Below are 20,544 nucleotides of genomic sequence, written 5' to 3'. Positions count from 1 at the left end.
AGTATCCACAGTGTGCAGAGGCTCTACCTGGATAGCAGGTGGAGATGGGGATAGCAGCAGAAAGCTTTAGAGTAAAGGACAGCTGAGGTGCATCCAGAGGAGCCAGAAAACGCTGAGAAGATGAAGGAAAAGTATTCAAAAAGTCATGTGTGCAAAGGAAAAAGAAAAGATTGGGTACATTTAGAAAAGAGCAAGAAGTTTATTAGGGTTAAAAGAAGAAAAGATGGTAGCCAAGGATTTAAAAATTTGCAGGAATTACTGTATTCCATGCTAATACCTCTAGAATTTCTCCTATGGGGGATAGGAAAAGACATTTAAATTAAGAGAATTATGTTAGTAATGTGTTGCTTTTGATAAATTCTGTTTTTACTTATTGCATGTTGGGAATGAGAGAGAAATCTAGGAAAATTTCCAGGTTTCTGGCTATAGCAACTAAAAAGATGCTGGCAATACCAAAAAAAGTGAAAAATGCGGGAACAGTTTAATGAGAAACCTAAAGAGGCTGTTAGGGAACTGTCGAATTCCAGGTGATGGTGTCTGTGGAAAATTGACCAGACACCAGGAAAAGAGGTAGCAATAGAGTGTGGGGCTGGGATGTATGTGTGTGAAGCAAAAAAACATAAAGAAAATATAACAATCATATAAGGTAACAAAGAGTAAAGGCAGTTTCTTGCACGAAAGGTCAGTAAAAATAGCACATTTTTAGACTGAGGGAACAAGGTCAGAAGAGATAAAACAACTGGAGACACAGAAGAATGATGGAATAACTAATAAAGCCATGCCTTTTTGAGAAGAATGAATATGGGCTTAAGAGCACAGGTAGAGTGAAAGAGGTAACTGAAGCAGGTGAAGAGACACCTCTTTCTAAGAAACATGAAAGGATGTTCTCAGAAAGAATGGATGAATATGAAGGTAAATTTGTAAAGTGAATGTGGGAGGAAAATTAAGGGTGTTCCTTTGAAACTCTGTGTTCCTTTAAGTACACACACAAAAAGGCATTAAACAGTATGCTGAACAGCACTATATACCAGTTAAAGAGCAGCTATATAAGCATACCTCATTGTACTGCACTTCACAGACACTTTTTTTTAAGGTACAGGGGGCCAGGACCTCGTATGTGAGAAGGCAGTGCTCAACCACTGGGCCACATCGGCTTCCCTGAGTTGGTTTTTTTGTTTTGCTTGTTGTTTGTTTTTATTTTTTCAGGAGGCACCAGGATCCAAACCCAGGGAGGTGGGTGTCCAACTGCTAGAGCCACATCTACTCCCCAAAACATTTTATTTTATATCTGTTATGGAGACCTATCACCAGCGATCTCTGATGCTACTATTGTAATTTTGGGGGACACCACAAACCACACCCACATAAGATAGAGAGTGCAATCGATAAATGCTATTTTAGGTTCTGACTGTTCCACTGACAGCTGTTCCCCATTTCTCCCCCTCTCCTCAGGCCTCACTATTCCTTGAGACACAATAATATTAAGCTTAGGCCAATTAATACTACTACAATGGCCTCTAAGTATTCAAATGAAAGGAAGAGTCATACATCTCTCACTTTAAATTAAAACCAAGAAAGCATAGCAAGGAAGGCATGTTGAAAGTCAAAATAAGTTGAAAGCTAGGCCTATTGCATCAATCAGCCAAGTTGTGAATGCAAAGGAAAAGTTCTTGAAGGAAATTAAAAATGCTACTTCAGGGAAGCAGACTTGGCACAATGAATAGAGCGTCCATCTACCACATGGGAGGTCCGCGGTTCAAACTCTGGGCCTCCTTGACCCGTGTGGAGCTGGCCCACGTGCAGGGCTGATGCATGCAAGGAGTGCCGTGCCACACAGGGGTGTCCCCGTGTAGGGGAGCCCCATGCGCAAGGACTGCGCTCTGTAAAGAGAGACACCCAGCGCGAAAGAAAGTGCAGCCTGCCCAAGAATGGCACAACGGAGAGGTGACACAGCAAGATGACGCAACAAAAAGAAACACAGATTCCCGGTGCCGCTGATAAGGATAGAAGCAGTCACAGAAGAACACAGCGAATGGACACAGAGAGCAGACAACTGGGGGAGGGGGAGGGGGAAGGGGAGAGAAATAAATAAATAAATCTTTAGGGAAAAAAGTGCCACTTCAGTGAACACACAAATGATAGAGATAGAGAAAGTTTTAGCGGTCTGGATAGAAGCTAAAACCAGCCTCAACAATCCCTTACGGCAAAGCCTATTCCAGAGCAACGCCCTAACTCTCCTCAATTCTATGAAGGCTGAGAGAGGTAAGGCAGGTGCAGAAGAAAAGTTTGAAGTTAGCCAAGGTTTAAGGAAAGAAACCATCTCCATAACAAAAGTGTAAGGAAAAGCAGCAAGTGCTGATATAGAAGCTGCAGCAAGTTATCCAGAAGATCTAGCTAAGAAAATTGCTGAAGGGGGCTACACTAAACAACAGATTTTCAGTGTAGATAAAACAGCCTTTTATTGGAAGAAGATGCCATCTAGGATTTTCACTGCTATACAGGAGAAGTCAAGGCCTGGCTTCAAAGGTTCAAAAGACAGGCTGACTCTCTTGTTAAGGGCTAATGCAGCTGGCAACTTGAAGTTGAAGCCAATACTTATTTACCACTTAGAAAATCCTAGGGCCCTTAAGAATGATGCTAAATCTACTCAATAAATGGAACAGTAGAGCTTGAATGATAGCACATCTGCTTACGACGTGGCATACTGAATATTTTAAGCTCACTGTTGAGACCTATGTTCAGAAAAAAAGATTCCTTTCAAAATAGTACTGCTCACTCACAATGCACCTGGTCACCCAAGAGCTCGGATGGACCTATATGATGAGATGAACGTACTCTTCATTCCTGCTAACACAACATCCATTCTGCAGCCCATGGAACAAGGAGTCACTTTCAAGTCTTATTATTTAATATTTTTTAAGGCTAGAGCTGTCATAGATGGTGATTCCTCTGGCAGACCTGGGCAAAGTCAGACTGAAAACCTGGAAAGGATTCATCATTCTAGATGGCATTAAGAACATTCGTGATTCATGGGAGGAAATTTTAAAAATCGCCATCAACGGAGTTTGGAGGAGGTTGAGTCCAACCCTCAGGGATGACTTCGAGGGTTTCAAGACTTCAGTGGAGGAAGTAACTGCAGATGTGATGGAATTAGAAGTGGAGCCTGAAGACATGACTGAGTTGCTGGTACCTTGTGATAAAACTTGAATGGATGAGGAATTGCCTCCTATGGATGAGCAAAGAAAGTGGTTTCTTTAGATGGAATCTATTCCTGGTGAAAATACTGTGAACACTGTTGAAATGATAACAAAGGATTTAGAATATCATATTAACTTAGTTGATAAAACAGTGGCAGGTTTTCAGAGCATTGACTCCAAATTTGAAAGAAGTTCTACTGTGGGTAAAATGCTATCAAACAGCATCCTATGCACAGAGAAATCTTCCATGAAGAGAAGAGTTGACCGACATGGCAAACTTCATCGGCTTATTCTACGAAACTGCCACAGCCACCCGTGCCTTCAGCAGCCACTACCCTGATCAGTTAGCAGCTATCAACATCAAGGCAAGACCCTCTAACCAACAAAAAGATGACTCACTGAAGACTCATGCGATGGTTAGCAGTTTTTAGCAATGTATTACTTTTTAATTAAGGATGTATGTTCTGTTAACTATTACACACTTAAAATACTACAGTATAGTGTATATGTAACTTTTATATGTAATGGGAAACCAAAAAATTTGTATGGCTCACTTTACTGCAGTGGTCTGGAACCAAACCTGTATATCTCCGAGGTATGCCTGTGCACATTTTCAAAAAATTATTAAGTTCCCTCTGATCAGGCTTAATCTCATCAAAACATTCACATTATTTTCTAAAACATATAATTTTTGAAATCCATTTTGACTATTAAAAAATGGAAATCAGAAATAGGCAAACATACAGATAAGCTACTTTAAAACATAGCACACAGCTATAGCATTGAATGTTCTAGTGTTTTCCTTCCATTGTTATAACTGCAAAGTCCACAACACATGCCGACTGTAAAACCATGTTTCCACTTGAGGACAGTGGCAAGCTCATGGACTCCTGCTCCAGCACTGGGCACTGTGTGAGCACAGCACTCGGGGCCTCTTCAGGACTCACATCTCCACTTACTTCTCATTTGAAAAATGACAGTGGCCTAGGTAATCTATAAAATCTTCTCCATCCCCTAAATAATTCTGGAAGCTATTGTTATTATGCAAAACAAACGTCTTCTATACTGGTATGAATTATATAATAATTTCTATTCATTTTGTCCTTAAGACATATAATTTTTTCTTTTCTCTAACGTTAGTGGGATAACTGGTGAAATGTGAATAAAGTCTGCAGATTAGATAATAATATATCAACATTAATTTCTTAATTTCACTAGTTGTACCACAATTAAGAATGTCTGTATTTTAAGGAAATACACAGAGCAGTTTTTAAAACCATATAAAGAACAGGAGGTCTACAAATTATTCTCAGAGTTCAGGGGGGAAAAAAAAGATAAAGCAAATATAGTAAATGTTAACATCTGGGTAACTGGATGAAGAGTATATGGGCTTCTTCATGCTGGTTGTGCACTTTCTCTGAAATTATTCAAACTAAAATTTTAAAATTATAGCAACAAGCTATCATCCCATAAGGGGGGTAGGGATGACAAATGAGTAAAACTTTTAAGTACCAATCTATTACCTGACAAATCTAAGAAACTTCCCTCTAAAAAACACAGAAGAACCCAGTTAAAATGGTCATTCCAAATGTGGCACTAAACCAGGGTCAAGGGAGGCTCCCTTGACCACTATCTCACCTTAGCATTAAGATTAAATGTTAGTATTTGAAACAACAAAAAAACAAGGAGAATGATGCATCAAGTCACTCCACTTGTCTGATAAATATAAACTTACTAGTTTGCCAAAACTTAAAACTGCTACTACAGTTTTAAGAGGCAAAAAAGTTTTTCCTAGTATTAAACTGTGGGAGGAAATACAGCATCTATGATTAACACTTGTTTCAAAAGTGTCAAAGATATAAATTCTCTAATTTCTGACTTTTCCTGGAGGTGGATCACAATCACTGCAAGATCAAAGAGCTAAAGGCTAAAATTCTGATATTCTTAAACATCAAACTTCCAAATGCTATTGTAAGAGAGAAAATGTCGGGAAAATTGAGGAGACCTGGGATTCTGCAGAATGAGAAGGATACTATCTCTTAAGAGATACAGGTAACAAACAACCAGAGTAGTCCAGAATGTCCCTCAAAAACAAAATGAAGTTTCCTTTGTGCTTTTTAAAGTATACAATTAAGATTCTCAGGGTTTCTAACCAGAGGCCGTGGACCTCGAAAATGAAGTAGAGGTATATCAAAGAGAAAATTATCTATAGAATATACGGTTAAAGAAGCACTGTATCCTGAGGTAGGAGCAAAGAAAACTCTCGAAGACATACCTTCCAAGTACCATGAATTAACTCAATGAAGCTTTAACAGTGAAATACTTCCAAAGTATTAATATAGCAATAACAACTAATTTAATGTTCACATAGTTGACATTAATGACTGAAACTACCAAAGTCATTTAGTTACTTAATTGCTTTTGATATTAAATCCATATTTTCTTAAAATAATTTATTATGCACTAACTATGTGACAGGTCCAGTGAAGGTTATTAGTATATTCATAGAAGAAAAATGAGATTGCTATACCTGATTAATTTGTAGTCTACTGGATAATATATGCAAACACATAATTAAAAAGATAAAATTTAAAAATTAGTGCTAATTCCTGCGCTACAGACAGCAAAGACCAGGTTCTGAATTTCCTGGAAGAGTCAGGAAATGATTCTTGGAGGAAGTAAGAGACAGGGCTGACATTCACTTTGTTAAATGAGGGTGTGGATGGCGAGAAAGGAGCAAGAACTAAAGGCAGGGAGAACCAAAGGAACACTGTATTTAGAGAATGTAATATTGTTTGACTAAACATTAAAAAAAAACTCTTATTTTCCATACGTTTAAAATGCAAATTTGAACATTTAACTTTGCTTCTGGAAGTAGCCTCCTCCTTCAAAGCATTAACATCCTGATCCAGGGTGAGTGAAAGATAAATATGGTATATAAATACAGTGATTTAAAATCAATGAGTGCCTCAAAGAGCATTAAATGACAATAAATGTGTTCAGGATTAGATGAAACCATATATAATACATAAACAGGTGTGGAAAGACAGTGCCCAAAACTTCCTCACTTAAGATATTTGTTTAAAAATCTGGATTCTAGAAAACTGACATGACGGTGATAAGAGGAACTAAGTTCTTTCTTTCTACAATATCTTGTTCATAGTAGGTGCTCAATTCATTCCTGCATAATGAATAAATCAATCATAATTTTAAAACACACAGCTTAAGACAAAAGCCATTCCATTTTTAAGGAAAGGCAAAGTAATGGTTCTGAAACTTCCTAATATGACTGACTACTCTTCTTGAAGATAGGAAGATAAACTATACAAAAGCTTTTATTCTATTTAACATTCCTCCATCCTTGGTCAGGAACTCTCTTCCCTCTCCCCAATACCATTATCACAATTCAATGAAGACAAGTGAAAATCCAATGTTACAAATAGTACTGACTTGTCACATCTAATAATATTACAAGTTTCATTACAATGGAAGAGGAATTAACGTTAGTAGCTAAAAAATAAGTATCTTTAAATAACTCTTCCAATATTGTCCTATACTACAGTCAGCAAACTATAGCCCAGGACAACCCAGTGGGCTCGTTTTGTCAATAAAGTTTTACTAGAACACAGCCAAGACAATTCATTATGTACTGTCTATGGTTACTTTCACACTACCATGGCAGAGTTGAGTGGTTGTAACAGACTTTCTGACGATAAGTCAAAAATATTTACTATCTGGGCTTTATAGAATTGTCCTATGTAATTCTCTATAAATTTACATTTACACTTTCAAGATTTAAAAATAAATAAGTTATATAATAGTCTGCAGTAAATACTTAAATAAATGTAAAAAGGCATGCTGACTTCAAAAATGAAAAACATAACATTGTCCCCATGATCATTTCTATCAATCTCCTTGAAGCAGCTGTTTTCCAAAGAAGTGACAGGCTTTGCTTGCTAGGAAGACAGGTTTAGAATGATTTTTCTTCCTTTACAAAAAACAGTACCTCAGATTTGTTTGGCTATTCAGCAGGACAGTAGGAGGACAGGCAAAAAGGTAAAACAAGGCAGCAGAGAAGAAAGGAAGAACTGCCAAATCAAAACACCAAGAAAGCAAATATCACAGTATCAAGACCTATAGAAGAAAATTTCCATTAGCATCATGATAAGGGAGGGACAAGATACTACGGCAATGCAAGCATTACAGCAGGGACTGCTTCAAAACCATGTACTGTTACTCCAAGTGCGTAACCGTAAAAGTTTGTGCACGTTTCCCATGTGCTAAATGAGCTGTGAATCTTTTTTTTCACAAACAAATTTTATAATAAAATTTTAAAACTAGAATTCAAATTGAATTTTTAATGCAGAAAAATTTTAAAAATAAAAATCAGGGTGGTCCTCTTTCAACTTAAAAAATTTGCTTGCCCTATTAGATTAATACATTTAAAATTGATATTCTATTAATGAACATACTAATTTGGTGATCTTTTAATATTAAAATATTTTCCCCCTCAATTGAGAGACTACAATAATCATTCTGTAGACAAACAATCTGAGATCCACAATTAAATTAATTGACTGAAAGAGAAAAAAATAGTCAGAAATGGACTATAGAAATACTAAAACATTTAGGTTTTATTACTTAAAAATAAATTTTAAAAGCAGCAAACTTTAAACTGAACAATCATTACCCTATATATTTTAAATAAGCTATTTACTAGGTAAATAAATTATTAAGGAACTTATTACAAAATTATCACACCTATCATTTATGTAATTTTCTCTGTGCCAAGCATCAAGCTAAGTGTGTTACACACATCTTCTCATTTATTATGTAACTAACCTAGGAGACATGTAACAAACTAATCTAGTTGATAAAACTCTACAAAAATATGTACCAGTTTTTATACTCAGGAGAAGTTGTAAACTCTCCAAAAGGAGCAATTATAAAATAGAAATGAAAAATTGCTCACAAGCAGTAAAATGTCAAAGTAAAGTTTTAAAAATTATACCTATTTTTGTCTTCTATGGACATGCTATCTTCTGAACTTTTGCTTTCTTCTTTAAAATACTGGCCTGAGCTCGATGGATTAGCAAATGTAGATATGAAAGGCCCCAGAGACTGAAAAGCTGCTTGGCGAACCTACCAGAGGGGAGGACAAAAAAGGACACTAATAAAACAAACAGAAGGGATTATGATTTACCTTTCAAATATCAAAATATAATAAAATTAAAATATAGCTTTTCTAAAGGAAACCCAGGTTCAGAATTATAAAACATTTGTAAGTTAGGATTTAAAATTCTTTCTAAACTTTAAACCTTTCCTACTTAGAAAATCCTGTTGCATCAGAAGAAGAGAAAGAATGAAAAAAAAACAAGACTGACCAACAGAAAAAGAGAAGGCAATAAAAAGTCAACAAATAAGATAAATATATTAAATATTTTCAGGTAGGAAAGACTGTAATTTTTCACAATGGAATAAGACAGATATACCAGAACTATATATACACACATTAGAAATATAATAATGCCTTAAAATATATTTCACAAAAACCTGAAAGCATATGCTATTGGCAAGAATATTTTATTTACCAGGGGTGAAAAGCAATTACCAGGATTTTACTTTATGTTTATTTCTGTATCATTTATATAACTACAATTTTTTAAAAAAACAAAATACTTGAGAAGGAGAGGCTGTATGGGAGGAAGCAGAAGGAAAGACATTAGCATGTTAATAAAACCTTGATTTTGCCACAAGCCAATTCCCCTAAGATTCAATATTCTTTTCCTAGAAAATGGGCATGACACTAACTTATAAAAGTTTTTAAATGGGGATTATGTGGATATATTTTATGTAAACTTTTCAAAGACAAATATGAAATACGTCTATTATTGGCTATTTAACTGCTTGGAGAGGCAAATACAAAATGATTCAATGAGCTATAAAAGGTTAAAACTATATGAACAAAAGGAAAAAGAATAATATGAGTGTGAATTTACAGATCCGCTCCTTAAAGTCAACAAATATTACTTCTATAAACTTATAAAAGGCTGCTTTTTAAATATTTATTTATATCTATTTACTCCCACTCCCAGCACCCCAAGATGGCTCCCCCATCTGTCTGCTCATTGTTTACTCGTCTTCCTTAGGAGGCACCAGGAACTGTATCTGGGGCCTCCGATGTAGGAGGTGAATACCCGAACTCTTGAGCCACTTCTACTCCCTGCTGGTTACAGCATCTGCAGCTTGCACCATCTGCTGATTGCTACATTGTGCTGGTGGCTGCACTGTCTCATCTTTAGGAGGCATCAGGAACTGAACCCAGGATTTACCATGTGGGAGGCAGGTGCTCAATTGCTTGAGCCACATCCACTCCCCTAAAAAGTTGCTTTTTAGTCTTATTTTAATAGTCATTTTTTATTGTTTTTTTAAAAAGATACATGGATCACAAAAAATATTACATTAAAAAATTTAAGAGGTTTCCATATACCCCACACCCCACCCACCCACACTCCTCCCACATCAACAACCTCTTTCATCACTGTGGCACATTCACTGCATTTGTTGAATACATTTTGGAGCATTGCTGTGCCACATGGATTATAGTTTACATTGTAGTTTACACTCTCCTCCAGTCCATTCAGTGGATGGTGGCAGGATATATAATGTCCAGCATCTGTCCCTGCAATATCATTTCGGACAACTCCAAGTACTAAAAATGCCCCCACATCACATCTTTTTCCTCTCCCTGCCTTCAGCAACTACCGTGGCCACTGTCTCCATATCAATGATAAAATCTCTTCCATTATTAGAGTCACAATAGTCCTATAGGAGAATACCAGTAAGTCCACTCTAACCCATATTTTATTCCTCCATCCTGAGGACCCTGGGATGGTGATGTCCCCTCCACCTCTATATCAAGAGGGGGTTTAGATCCCAAATGGCTGATGGATCCATCCATTAGTCTTTTTTATTCTTCTCTGGATATTGTTAAGACTTTCTTACCAAATAAAGAGCACAGCAAACTTAATTGATCTGAATCATGAGATTAGTTTACCCTTTCGACCTATTAAGATGAAGAGTTTAATGTGGAGGTGAGAGATCACGTAAGGGTATCAAGATTAATCAAGACACAGAAGCTTTGAACAATAAGCAAGAACTAGCAGAAACATCTATCTCAAAGCTCCAGAATATAAAGGACTGCAGTAAAAGCGTGAGCGCCAAATTAAAAAAAAAAGGCTACTTAAAAGTAAGGTAGGATATCTCCTGGTTCCCTGGCCATCTCTCCTCCCAGTCCATCAGCTCAGCATCAAGCACGCAATGTTCCCACTGCAGATCTCTGGAGGCAGTTACGGAGGGGGCAGAATAACCCTCATGCACACACTGGGAGCTTGTCGGTCTGGCCCAATCCATCTGGCAGTGGCCCAAGAGCCTCCCTGTATATAGAAAGCACCCCCTTCCCCAGCTCTCTGGCCCTACACTTTGGCCTACAGCTATTCTCCAAATCCACTGTATGGACTCACGTCAGTATGGAAAAACGGGGAGAGGGTTTTTCCTCTTTTCACTTATTTTTTTGTTAGATCCTGGAATTCAAGGGAATATATTAGCTAGCTATAAGCTCAATATAAGCTCAGCCTCTAAACTCTAGCAATGACACATTAAAATGCCGAAATGTCCAGGTTTCAACAAAATATTCCAAATCAGACAAAGAAACAGGAAGTGAAAGAACAGGCAAGCGAGAAGATTAAAGCATTAGAAACCATCAGTGAGGAGAAACAGACCTGGGACATACTAGACAAAGACTTTAAAAAACTGTCTTGGGAAATGGATGTGGCTCAACCATTTGGGCGCCTGCCTACCACATGGGAGGTCCCTGGTTCAGGTCCCAGTGCCTCCTAAAAAAGGAGACAAGCAAGACACCACCTCCCGCTGAACAAGCTGGTCTTCATCCCCACTGCAAGAAGCAGAGGCCACAAGCCAGCAGACACTGCAGACCACAGGGAGCACATGTGCCTCAGGGTCACTGGGCATTCGCTCCCAGGTGGGTGATGCCGGGTTTAGTTCCCAGTGCCTGCTGGAGAAGGCAAGCAAACAATGAGCAGACAGAGGAGCAAACCATCTTGGGGAAAGGGGGAATAAATAAAAATAAAGGAAGTAAGTCTTTTTTTAAAAAAATTGTCTTTAGGTCAAATAGCTAAAGAAAAACATGAACAAAGAACTAAAGGAAATCAGGAAAACAATAAAAGAACACAAAGAGAATATCCAGAGAGATAACCACAATAACAGAAATTAAAAACTCCCTAGAGGGATACAATTCAAATGACTGAGAATTATTTAAGAAGTCTTTCATTTTTTTTTTTTAAAGATTTATTTATTTATTTAATTTCACCCCCTCCCCTGGTTGTCTGTTCTTGGCATCTATTTGCTGCGTCTTGTTTCTTTGTCTGCTTTTGTTTCTTTGTCCGCTTCTGTTGTCGTTAGCGGCACAGGAAGTGTGGGCGGCGCCATTCCTGGGCGGGCTGCACTTTCTTTTCACGCTGGGCGGCTCTCCTCATGGGCGCACTCCTTGCGCGTGGGGCTCCCCCACGCGGGGGACACCCCTGCGTGGCACGGCACTCCTTGCGCGCATCAGCACTGCGCATGGCCAGCTCCACACGGGTCAAGGAGGCCCGGGGCCCGAACCGCGGACCTCCCATGTGGTAGACGGACGCCCTAACCACTGGGCCAAAGTCCGTTTCCCTCATTTTTAATATAAATGTATTCCCAAATAGAAAATATTGCATTACTCTTAAGTCAAATGCAGTGGCAAAGTAAATGTAGTTTCAACATGATAACTTCAAAAATCTGTTGATTTTTATGCAAGGTATTATAAAAAACATTAACAAAGTAACAAGGCTTAACTGGTCTTTCCCTCTCTGTGTAGTCTTTGTTTCTTAAAAAATGAGCACACTGATATTCAGATATGCTCCTGGCAAGGCAGCATGAGGAGCTCTGCTGACTTACTCCCCAGAGAAAACCGTGTAAACCTACAGAAAAACAACCACTGAAATGGTCTAAGGGAAAACAGCAAATAAAGAAACAGCTACTCAAGAAAATCTACAAAAATTAGGAGAAAAGTACCCTTGCAGTATGCGACCCACCACCACCCCTTGATCCCTCCCTGTCGCAGCTTAACAAGCAGTGGCTCCACTCAGATTGCTACAGGCTAGGACACAGGGCTTCCTCTCCTTACTTCCCAGACAGGAGGAAAGAGCTGCAGTGTTTCTCACCTGCCCCGAGCTACCCGTTAATGCTAAGTCCCAGGGAACCTGGTGAAGAGGTGGGGACTCCTTCTCCCACCCAGCCCCCACTTGTGGAACTAAGGCGCTACCTTGGACGAAGTTCACTGAGAATACTGGGGACCCCAAAAGTTCCTGTCCCGGCACAGGAAAAGGTTGTTCCACACCAGGAGAGGCAAAGTGAGAGAACCTCAAGCTGCCAGTTCCACCCCTCTACCAAGGGCTAGCACCTAGAGCAGGAGTATAACCCAAGAGAGAGGCCTGCCTTTGTCTCACCCCTAGCTCAAGAGCCTAGGCTCAGAGATTTATGCCTGGAGAGAGAAGCAGACCATAAAACAGCATTTAATGGCTTCCCAAAGGATCATGAAGAAGTTCAAATCTCAGTAAGTTCAAATCTCAGGGTGGTCTCAAGGGGTGGTGGTGAAAGGCCATTGGGAGGAAACTCCTGTACCTAATGAACATACGACCTAGACTGCAGACTAGCTAGTATACAGGAAGAGACCAGGGAATAAACTGGGAAGAGACCTCCTGGGGCCAGTACAAACACTGACCATAGAAATTGTTCCCCAGAAGGAGCCACATTTGATTGGATTAGTCTATAGAGGAATTTATGCCCCAGGGCACTGTTGAAAACAATAAAGCAAAAGGGCAGCAATTAAAGCAATTCGGGGAGTTTAACAGCTGAGCTTGGTCAGGGAAAAAGAGGAAGAGAGCTGGGAGAGTGCCACTGCCATCCCAGGGTGACTCAAAGCTGAACTTCCTGAGGAGCACGTCACATATTTAACATTGTGGGGATAAACAGGCTTCACAAAAATAATCTAGGCAGTCACTGAACAACAACAACAAAAAACCAAGCAAATAAAAATTAGCCCCTAAAGGGGAGGGAGCAATCAGAGATGCTACAATGTATTACCTAAAATGTCTGTTTCCAACAAAAAAAATTACAAGGCCTCCAAAGAAACAGGAAAACATAACCTATACACCTAAAAAAAAGCAGACAATAGAATCAGCCTAAGTGTTACCAGATGTTGGATTTAACAGAAAAAGATTTCAAATCAGCATTAAAGAAGTAAAGGAAAGTAAGACAATGGCATATCAAATACAGAATAAAGAGAAACTTGTCAAAGACAGAAGAAAACTACAGACCAGTAACTCTCAGGAACATGGAGGCAAAACTCAACAAGGTTCTAGCAAACAGAATCCAGCAACATAGAAAAAAGGAACACACCATTACCAAGTGGGGTTTATCCTAAGGACATAAGCTCTAAGATGCAAAAATCAATTAATGTAATAAATCATATCAAGAAATGAAAATGAACATGATTTGTATTTGTAAAGAAACTTTGCCCACTTTAAAAAATACAATCTGTTAATACAGTATCTTTCTGCTGTCTACTCCGGAAAGTATCAATAACAAATCTCATACTATAAATTATTTCTTAAATTATGTAGTCAAAAACACTCCCATGTTTTATTTTACAGAATTAATTAAACAACACCCTACCCAACGTGAAGGATCACTGATCAGATTAATAAACAGTGCTGACAATTTAGTCCGTCGGATTTCTTGACATGTTGCACATGACACTGCCATGAAGCATTCAGCACAAGCCTTCCGGACACCCCACACGTTATCAGAACAAAGCTGGAAAAACCTGGGCAGCTGTGCAAGACAGACAGAGTTTTGTAAGTAAGCAGACAGAAAAGGTTTCAGTAGTATTTCATTTTCTGCTTTTATAGTGTTTGAAGATATTGCATTTCCTTAAAAAGTAAAACTCCTTTTAGTACCAATGCTCAGTTTTTATATAAATCACATCTAATTCATAACACAATTGACTATGCAAAAGAAAATAATTCAACAAATAGCTATAGCTTAAATGTTATACCCAAGAGCTTGAATGTGAACTTAATAATTTTTCTGCATAACAGTTTCAGAAATTCAAGTGTATTAATTTGTACATCAAGCATATATGTCCCACATAGTAACCACTTGAAAATAAACAGCTATAAGAATCTACTATGTCACCGAAATACTGTGAGAATTTCAATAAAATTAACGATTCCATTCAATACCTAAGAATTGATTTAAGAGAGGTAAAAAGAGGGAAGCAGATGTGACTCAAGTGACTGGGCTTCCACCTACCACATGGGAAGTCCCAGGTTCAGTTCCCATTGCCTCCTGGAGAAGGCAAGCTGGCATAGTGGGTGGGCACAACGAGCTGACACAACAAAAGAGATACAAAGAGGAAAGACAATGAGAGACACAACAAACCAGGGAGCTGAGGTGACTCAGGTGACTGAGTGCCTCTGTCCCACATGGGAGGTTCAGTTCCTGGTGCCTCCTAAAGAGAAGATGACACAGAGAACAGAAGATGCAAGCAATGAGGGGGAGGTAAGATAAATACATAAATCTTTACAAAAAGAGAGAGAAAGGTGGGGAGAGTTTAGCAGATCAAATGGTTCTTAAACTTACCTGCCTTTTAAACAAACTGACCTTACCAAGATACCATTCACATGCTCAGATAACAGAAATTTAAACTCCTAAACTGGACCTCATATTATCTTTGTGGTTGACATACATTCATGGATTGTACTAATAAAATCTGGGGGTGAATGTATGCTTTTCAAACTTGATAGACGACTTTGCAATGCACTGCTTACTCCTTAATATCTGAAGTACTTACCAACATTTCCTCGGTAGCTTGTTGGCCAACTACACTGCAAATGTCTCCAAAATTGGCTGCACAGACCTGACAAAAAAAAACCTCACTGACATTTCAAAATACTACATATAAAGTTCTTTAAAAATAATCTTTGAAATTTCACTTATCAGTCCATTAACCACTAGAACCAGGTATTCTCAAACAGAAAAACAAATCACTATAAAAAATACCTTCCGAACATGAAACATTCTGCAATCACAGCACATCTCACAAAACCGGGGGAGTATGAGACGCTCTGTAATGTCCTTCCCAACCATTGGCGCCATTTTGCACATTATCTAAAATAAATAAGAATGAAACACAAGATTTTTTCAGTTAAGATTCATAATCTACAAAATATACGTAATTTAAAGAAATAGAAACTGCAGTATGGCACCATTATACTACATACCTCACAGAAAAACATCCAGAGAAGATTGTTAATGCCACCTTATTTACCCAAGTAGGAAACAGAAAATAGATATTAACTGCTTAAACAAAATCATCCAATAACTACTAAGTGCATTGCAAACCCACAGAAAATCCCCAAAATTTCACGTTTATATAATAGTTTCAACCTTAACATTTAACTCATTTTGCCTAGTAACTATAAAAAAAGGGAAAAAATTTACATTTCCCCCTTAGGGGAAAAAAAAAAGCAGTGAGTATTCAAAGGGAAAGGTTATCTGTAAGAAGGATCTAACTTTAGTGTATCTGTATTATTAAAAAAAGACCATATGTATATCCTATAGTAATCCCTTCCACAGTGCAGCGGTTGGGGGATGCAGCATCCCCATGATCAGGAAAATTCATGTAAAAAATTTTGGGTAGGCTAAACCTTTTTTAAAATTTTCAACCAGCTTTTGCTGGCCGGAAAATCCATAGGGGTAGACATTTCCCCTTTATTTTCCTTTAAGGAATCATATAAGGTACTTAGCCTTTTCTTCTGTGAGGCCAGAGTCTACTGGAATGTCTTTTTTAGTGACAATCCTGCACCTAAAAGAATGCTGCACTTTCTACATGAGAGAGATGCGGATCTCATGTTTATGCAAATACTTTGGTGTAGCTGCAGCAAGGGCTTTGTGGACTCCCTTCTTTCTGATGTGCCTTATGGTGGACTCATTAACACCATTTGGCAGCCTATCACAGCAGCCATTTTGCCTGAAGGAAGTATACCTAACAAGTCTACTTTTTCAAGTTCATCACTTCTTTGGAGCACTTTCTGAACCACAAGCACACTACGCTTCGAACCCATGATCTCAACAGAATTTATGGTGTTTCAATGACATAAAATATAACTTGAGATGCAAAGATCACTGCAAGATCACCATGAGAGGTCATGAGATTGCTGTAAATACACTTGGCATCCCCAAACCAGTGCACAGAACCACAGTTTTTACAAATTTAATTTTATGGGAAAAAAAAAAACTGTGTAGCTGTTCATTTATGTTATTAAACAGTAAAATACATACTGTACAGATATTACACCTAAACTTTTAACAATATCTCTACATTTCTGGCCTTTGTATGTCATCTGCTGGACTTCGCGTATTGTGTGCGGCTTCTGAGAAACTCCCCCCAAAATTCCCACCTAATTTTTTATATCAACTGGTGAGATATTGAAACCACAATGGGGAAATTCCCCACATGAAAGGAATATCTGTATTTATAGACAGTCTTTGCCTCACAAAGTACCATGTTAACTGATATGCATGCATATCAGAACCATGTACTCGCTTTGCAAAGCCTCGGGTTCCATGACTTCACCAGCCCTAAGTTATTTAAATAAACTCCCCTGTGTTAATAAAAAGAAAGAAATTTGATGGTCTGCCATCATTTACCTATTTTATCTACTCCTAGCCCATGCAAATACAAGACAAAGAAGTAAAAGGCATATACAGATTGGAAAGAAATAAGTAAAACTTTCTACATTATTGGCATAATAATCTGCATAGAAAATTACAAGGGTTTTTCTACAAGAGCTACTACAACATATAAGTGAGTTTAAGAAGCTCCCAGGATTCTGGGAAACAGACTTGGCTCAGTGGATAGGGCATCTGTCTACCACATGGGAGGTCCGCGGTTCAAACCCCGGGCCTCCTTGACTCATGTGGAGCTGGCCCATGCGCAGTGCTGATGCGCGCAAGGAGTGCCGCCCCACGCAGGGGGGGTGTAGGGGAGCCCCACACGCAAGGAGTGCCACCCGTAAGGAGAGCCGCCCAGCACGAAAGAAAGTGCAGCCTGCCCAGGAATGGCGCCGCCCACACTTCCTGTGCCGCTGACAACAACGGAAGCAGACAAAGAAACAAGACGCAGCAAATAGACACAGAGAACAGACAACCAGGGGAGGGGGGGGAATTAAATAAATAAATAAATCTTAAAAAAAAAAAAAAAAAAAGAAAGAAAGAAGCTTGCAGGATTCAAATTAGAATACAAAACTGTATTTCTATATATTATCAATGAACTAGAAACTCATACTTTTTAATAAAAGTATCACTTACAACAGCATTACAAACCAAGAAAACTTAAGACATAAATCTAACCAAATAAATGTGAGCTCTGATGAAAATTACAAAACACTGATGAGAGAAATCAAGACCCAAGAAAATGGAGAGATCTGCCATGTCCATAGACTAGAAGACTCAATATTATTGAGATGGCAATTTTCCCCAAATTGATCTATAGCTTCAACATAATTTCTGTCAAAGTCCCAGCACCTTCAAAACTTATGTAAATAGCACTAATGTCTCTTAAGTCCCAAAGCCACTTTTGGTTTTTTGACTCTATACTGTTTTAAAGGATCTCCAAACCCCAGCTAAAGATCCAAAATTTAACCTTATCACTGAGGTAGTATAACCAAATTTATTAGAATTATTCCCAAGATAGAGAATAACTGGGATCCAGGAAATGAAAAACAATGACAAAATAAACATAAACCAACTGTAACAGAATCATGGATTTCCTACTAGCTCTGAATATAATATTTTATTACCATGTTTTACTAATTTTAAATCCTATCAAAAATATAAAAGCAAGTTAAACTGTTCAACATAAACTAATAGTTATGCCAAACCTATATAATTTATTGAGGAACTACGCAAATTAAAAAAGCATCTAAGTTTTGGAATGAGATAGAGGTGGTAGTTTCAGAACATCGTGAATACACAAAATGCCAGTGAACTGTACACTTTAAAATGGTAATTTTATGTTATCTGAATTTCCCCTCAATAAAAAATATTACTGAAACACTGGTATCTATATTTATTACCTGATTTACAAGTACCCAAAATTAAAATAATGGCATCAAAGAGTTCCTCAGTGAAAGAAACTGGAGCCATCACCTACTTCACACCACTCCCAGCGATCCAGAAGCACTACAGATTTTCATGGAATTTTTTTCTATCAATAAAGATGAACTTAAAATATTTGGGATTTAAATGCTTTTTAAGCACATGGTTAAAAGTATAACTCACTATTTGAACTTTCACTATCTAAACAGATCCAAATAAATTTTAAGATTTATCACTTTTCTAATTTACTATCAGAAATCTTACAATCTGAATTCAGGAACCATAACTGTGAAGTACATTCTAATTTATGCCCTACTTATGATGACTATTAGGTAACCGTAATATTTCCTTACCATGTCAGATAACAGAAAACTATTATACTTGACTTAATGTGCATCAAGACTTAACAAGTCTATATAGTCTTCTAAAAATCATCATGTATATCATACATCATAGTAAAATTATTTACCTGACTATCCCAACCCAAAGATCATAATGTAAAGGGCAAAAAGCTGGGTATTACTATTTTCTGTTTCCACTGTATTTACAAAGTACCTAGAAAAGTACCCAAGAACACACTAAGGGGGTTCAAATGTTTTTTTCATTCAGCACAGGTCTTTTTTAAACCTGTACTGGTTATTTCCCTGTTTTTTTCCAGTTTGACTTAATAATATATTTACATTACTTACTTTTTTTGTTGTGTATCTTATGTTCTCAGAGCCCAGGAGACTGCGTTCCTTTGTAAGCCTCCCTATTCCTTTCTAGCCCTGCATTATATTTCAAATTTAGTGATTTGTGGCTACTTTGATAGCTTCATGGTAACACCCAAGAATAGCTACTATTAGTCAAAACAATCATGTTTTACCTAAACTGAAAGGTTACACACTACTTACAGCCACAGCTTCGGTTTTCACGTCATCATTGCTATCTGGAGCAGTTAGCTCTATGAGGACTGGGCATACTTTGGTTTCCACATCAAATCGCTCAATTAGCTCCTGCTCTAACAAAGCCAGCAAAGCTGCCTGACTTGTTTTTCTCACCTAGGAAAAAAATAACAGTAAAAACAAAGTATATACATGATACAACAAAACTCTATCACTTGATTTTTACAAATGCAAAGACACCCGCATCTCTACTTAAAGAGATTCATAACTGGCAAAACCTTTGAAATAAAGTGTTATAGCTATTTTCTTCAACTATTGCAAAGACAGAACTTGGTAAAACTGTGTTATAACAGATGAAGTAGAACATAAAAGTCAATCTTATAAAAGACATCTAACAAAGAACACACATTTTGAGGGCTGCTTCTCAGGGTACCAAGTTCTGAGGCACCGTCTAAAATGGCATTAATAAAACCTACTAGGTTTGCAGCTCACAACATAGCTTGTCTAATATTTTAAAAAATCACCATCTTTGAAACACAGAATAATAAAGTCAAAAAGAAAAAACATTCAAATAAGACCACTTAAGCCAGGCCATTTTCCATACATTACACTACATAGCTTTTCTGTGAGAACATGCAAATGGAATTCTTACCTGATTATTCTGATCTGCGAGATACCGAACCACAATAGGTAGGAGGTATTTGGAAAAAGCATATGGGATTGAAGGCCGGTTTTCTTGACAAAACAATGCAATATGAGGCACCTGTTCCATCAGCTCTGCTCTCACAGTGGGTTCTATTAAGAAAATAGAAATGTGAGCCAACAAATTCTTCTCCCATGAAAACAAAACCTTAGCCTAGGTTTCAGACTATGTAGGAAGGCTCTGGACTTTCATCCTAAGCATAAAGAAGACTTGCAAAACTGATTTCTAACTCTGCAATCCTTTTCATAATCACAGGTGAACCCCAGGGGAGACAGGAGGACTTACTTCCCGGCCCCAAGCTTCTATTATTCATAGCAGCACCTAGTATGCATTCATTTCTCAAAATGAATGAATGGTACCACACTGTGGAGGGAATGAAATATCTGATATTCACAGATACTATGATATGGTTTTAACTGTACATTTTCTACTATTTAAGAATCTCCTCACAATAGCCAAAAGGTAGAAACAACCCAAGTGCCCATCCACA

At 37.9% G+C, this 20,544-nt stretch overlaps 1 protein-coding gene across 4 annotated transcripts in view; it reads right to left on the bottom strand.

The window, feature by feature from the left end:
* Positions 1-20,544, bottom strand: part of PPP4R1 (protein phosphatase 4 regulatory subunit 1) — a 76,685-nt gene that overhangs the window by 32,216 nt on the left and 23,925 nt on the right. For all 4 annotated transcript variants that reach the window (XM_058277359.2, XM_058277361.1, XM_058277360.1 and 1 more), the window contains 6 exons: positions 20,004-20,146; positions 19,361-19,507; positions 15,369-15,476; positions 15,160-15,225; positions 13,980-14,138; positions 8,209-8,339 (listed from right to left, as the gene is read on the bottom strand). In XM_058277359.2, coding sequence (XP_058133342.1) covers positions 8,209-8,339; positions 13,980-14,138; positions 15,160-15,225; positions 15,369-15,476; positions 19,361-19,507; positions 20,004-20,146 — 754 coding nt within the window. The remainder of the gene's footprint in view (positions 1-8,208; positions 8,340-13,979; positions 14,139-15,159; positions 15,226-15,368; positions 15,477-19,360; positions 19,508-20,003; positions 20,147-20,544) is intronic.

This window comes from Dasypus novemcinctus, chromosome 16, assembly GCF_030445035.2.
Source record: "Dasypus novemcinctus isolate mDasNov1 chromosome 16, mDasNov1.1.hap2, whole genome shotgun sequence".
NCBI lineage: Eukaryota > Metazoa > Chordata > Mammalia > Cingulata > Dasypodidae > Dasypus > Dasypus novemcinctus.
This window is presented reverse-complemented; position numbering and strand designations above follow the sequence as displayed.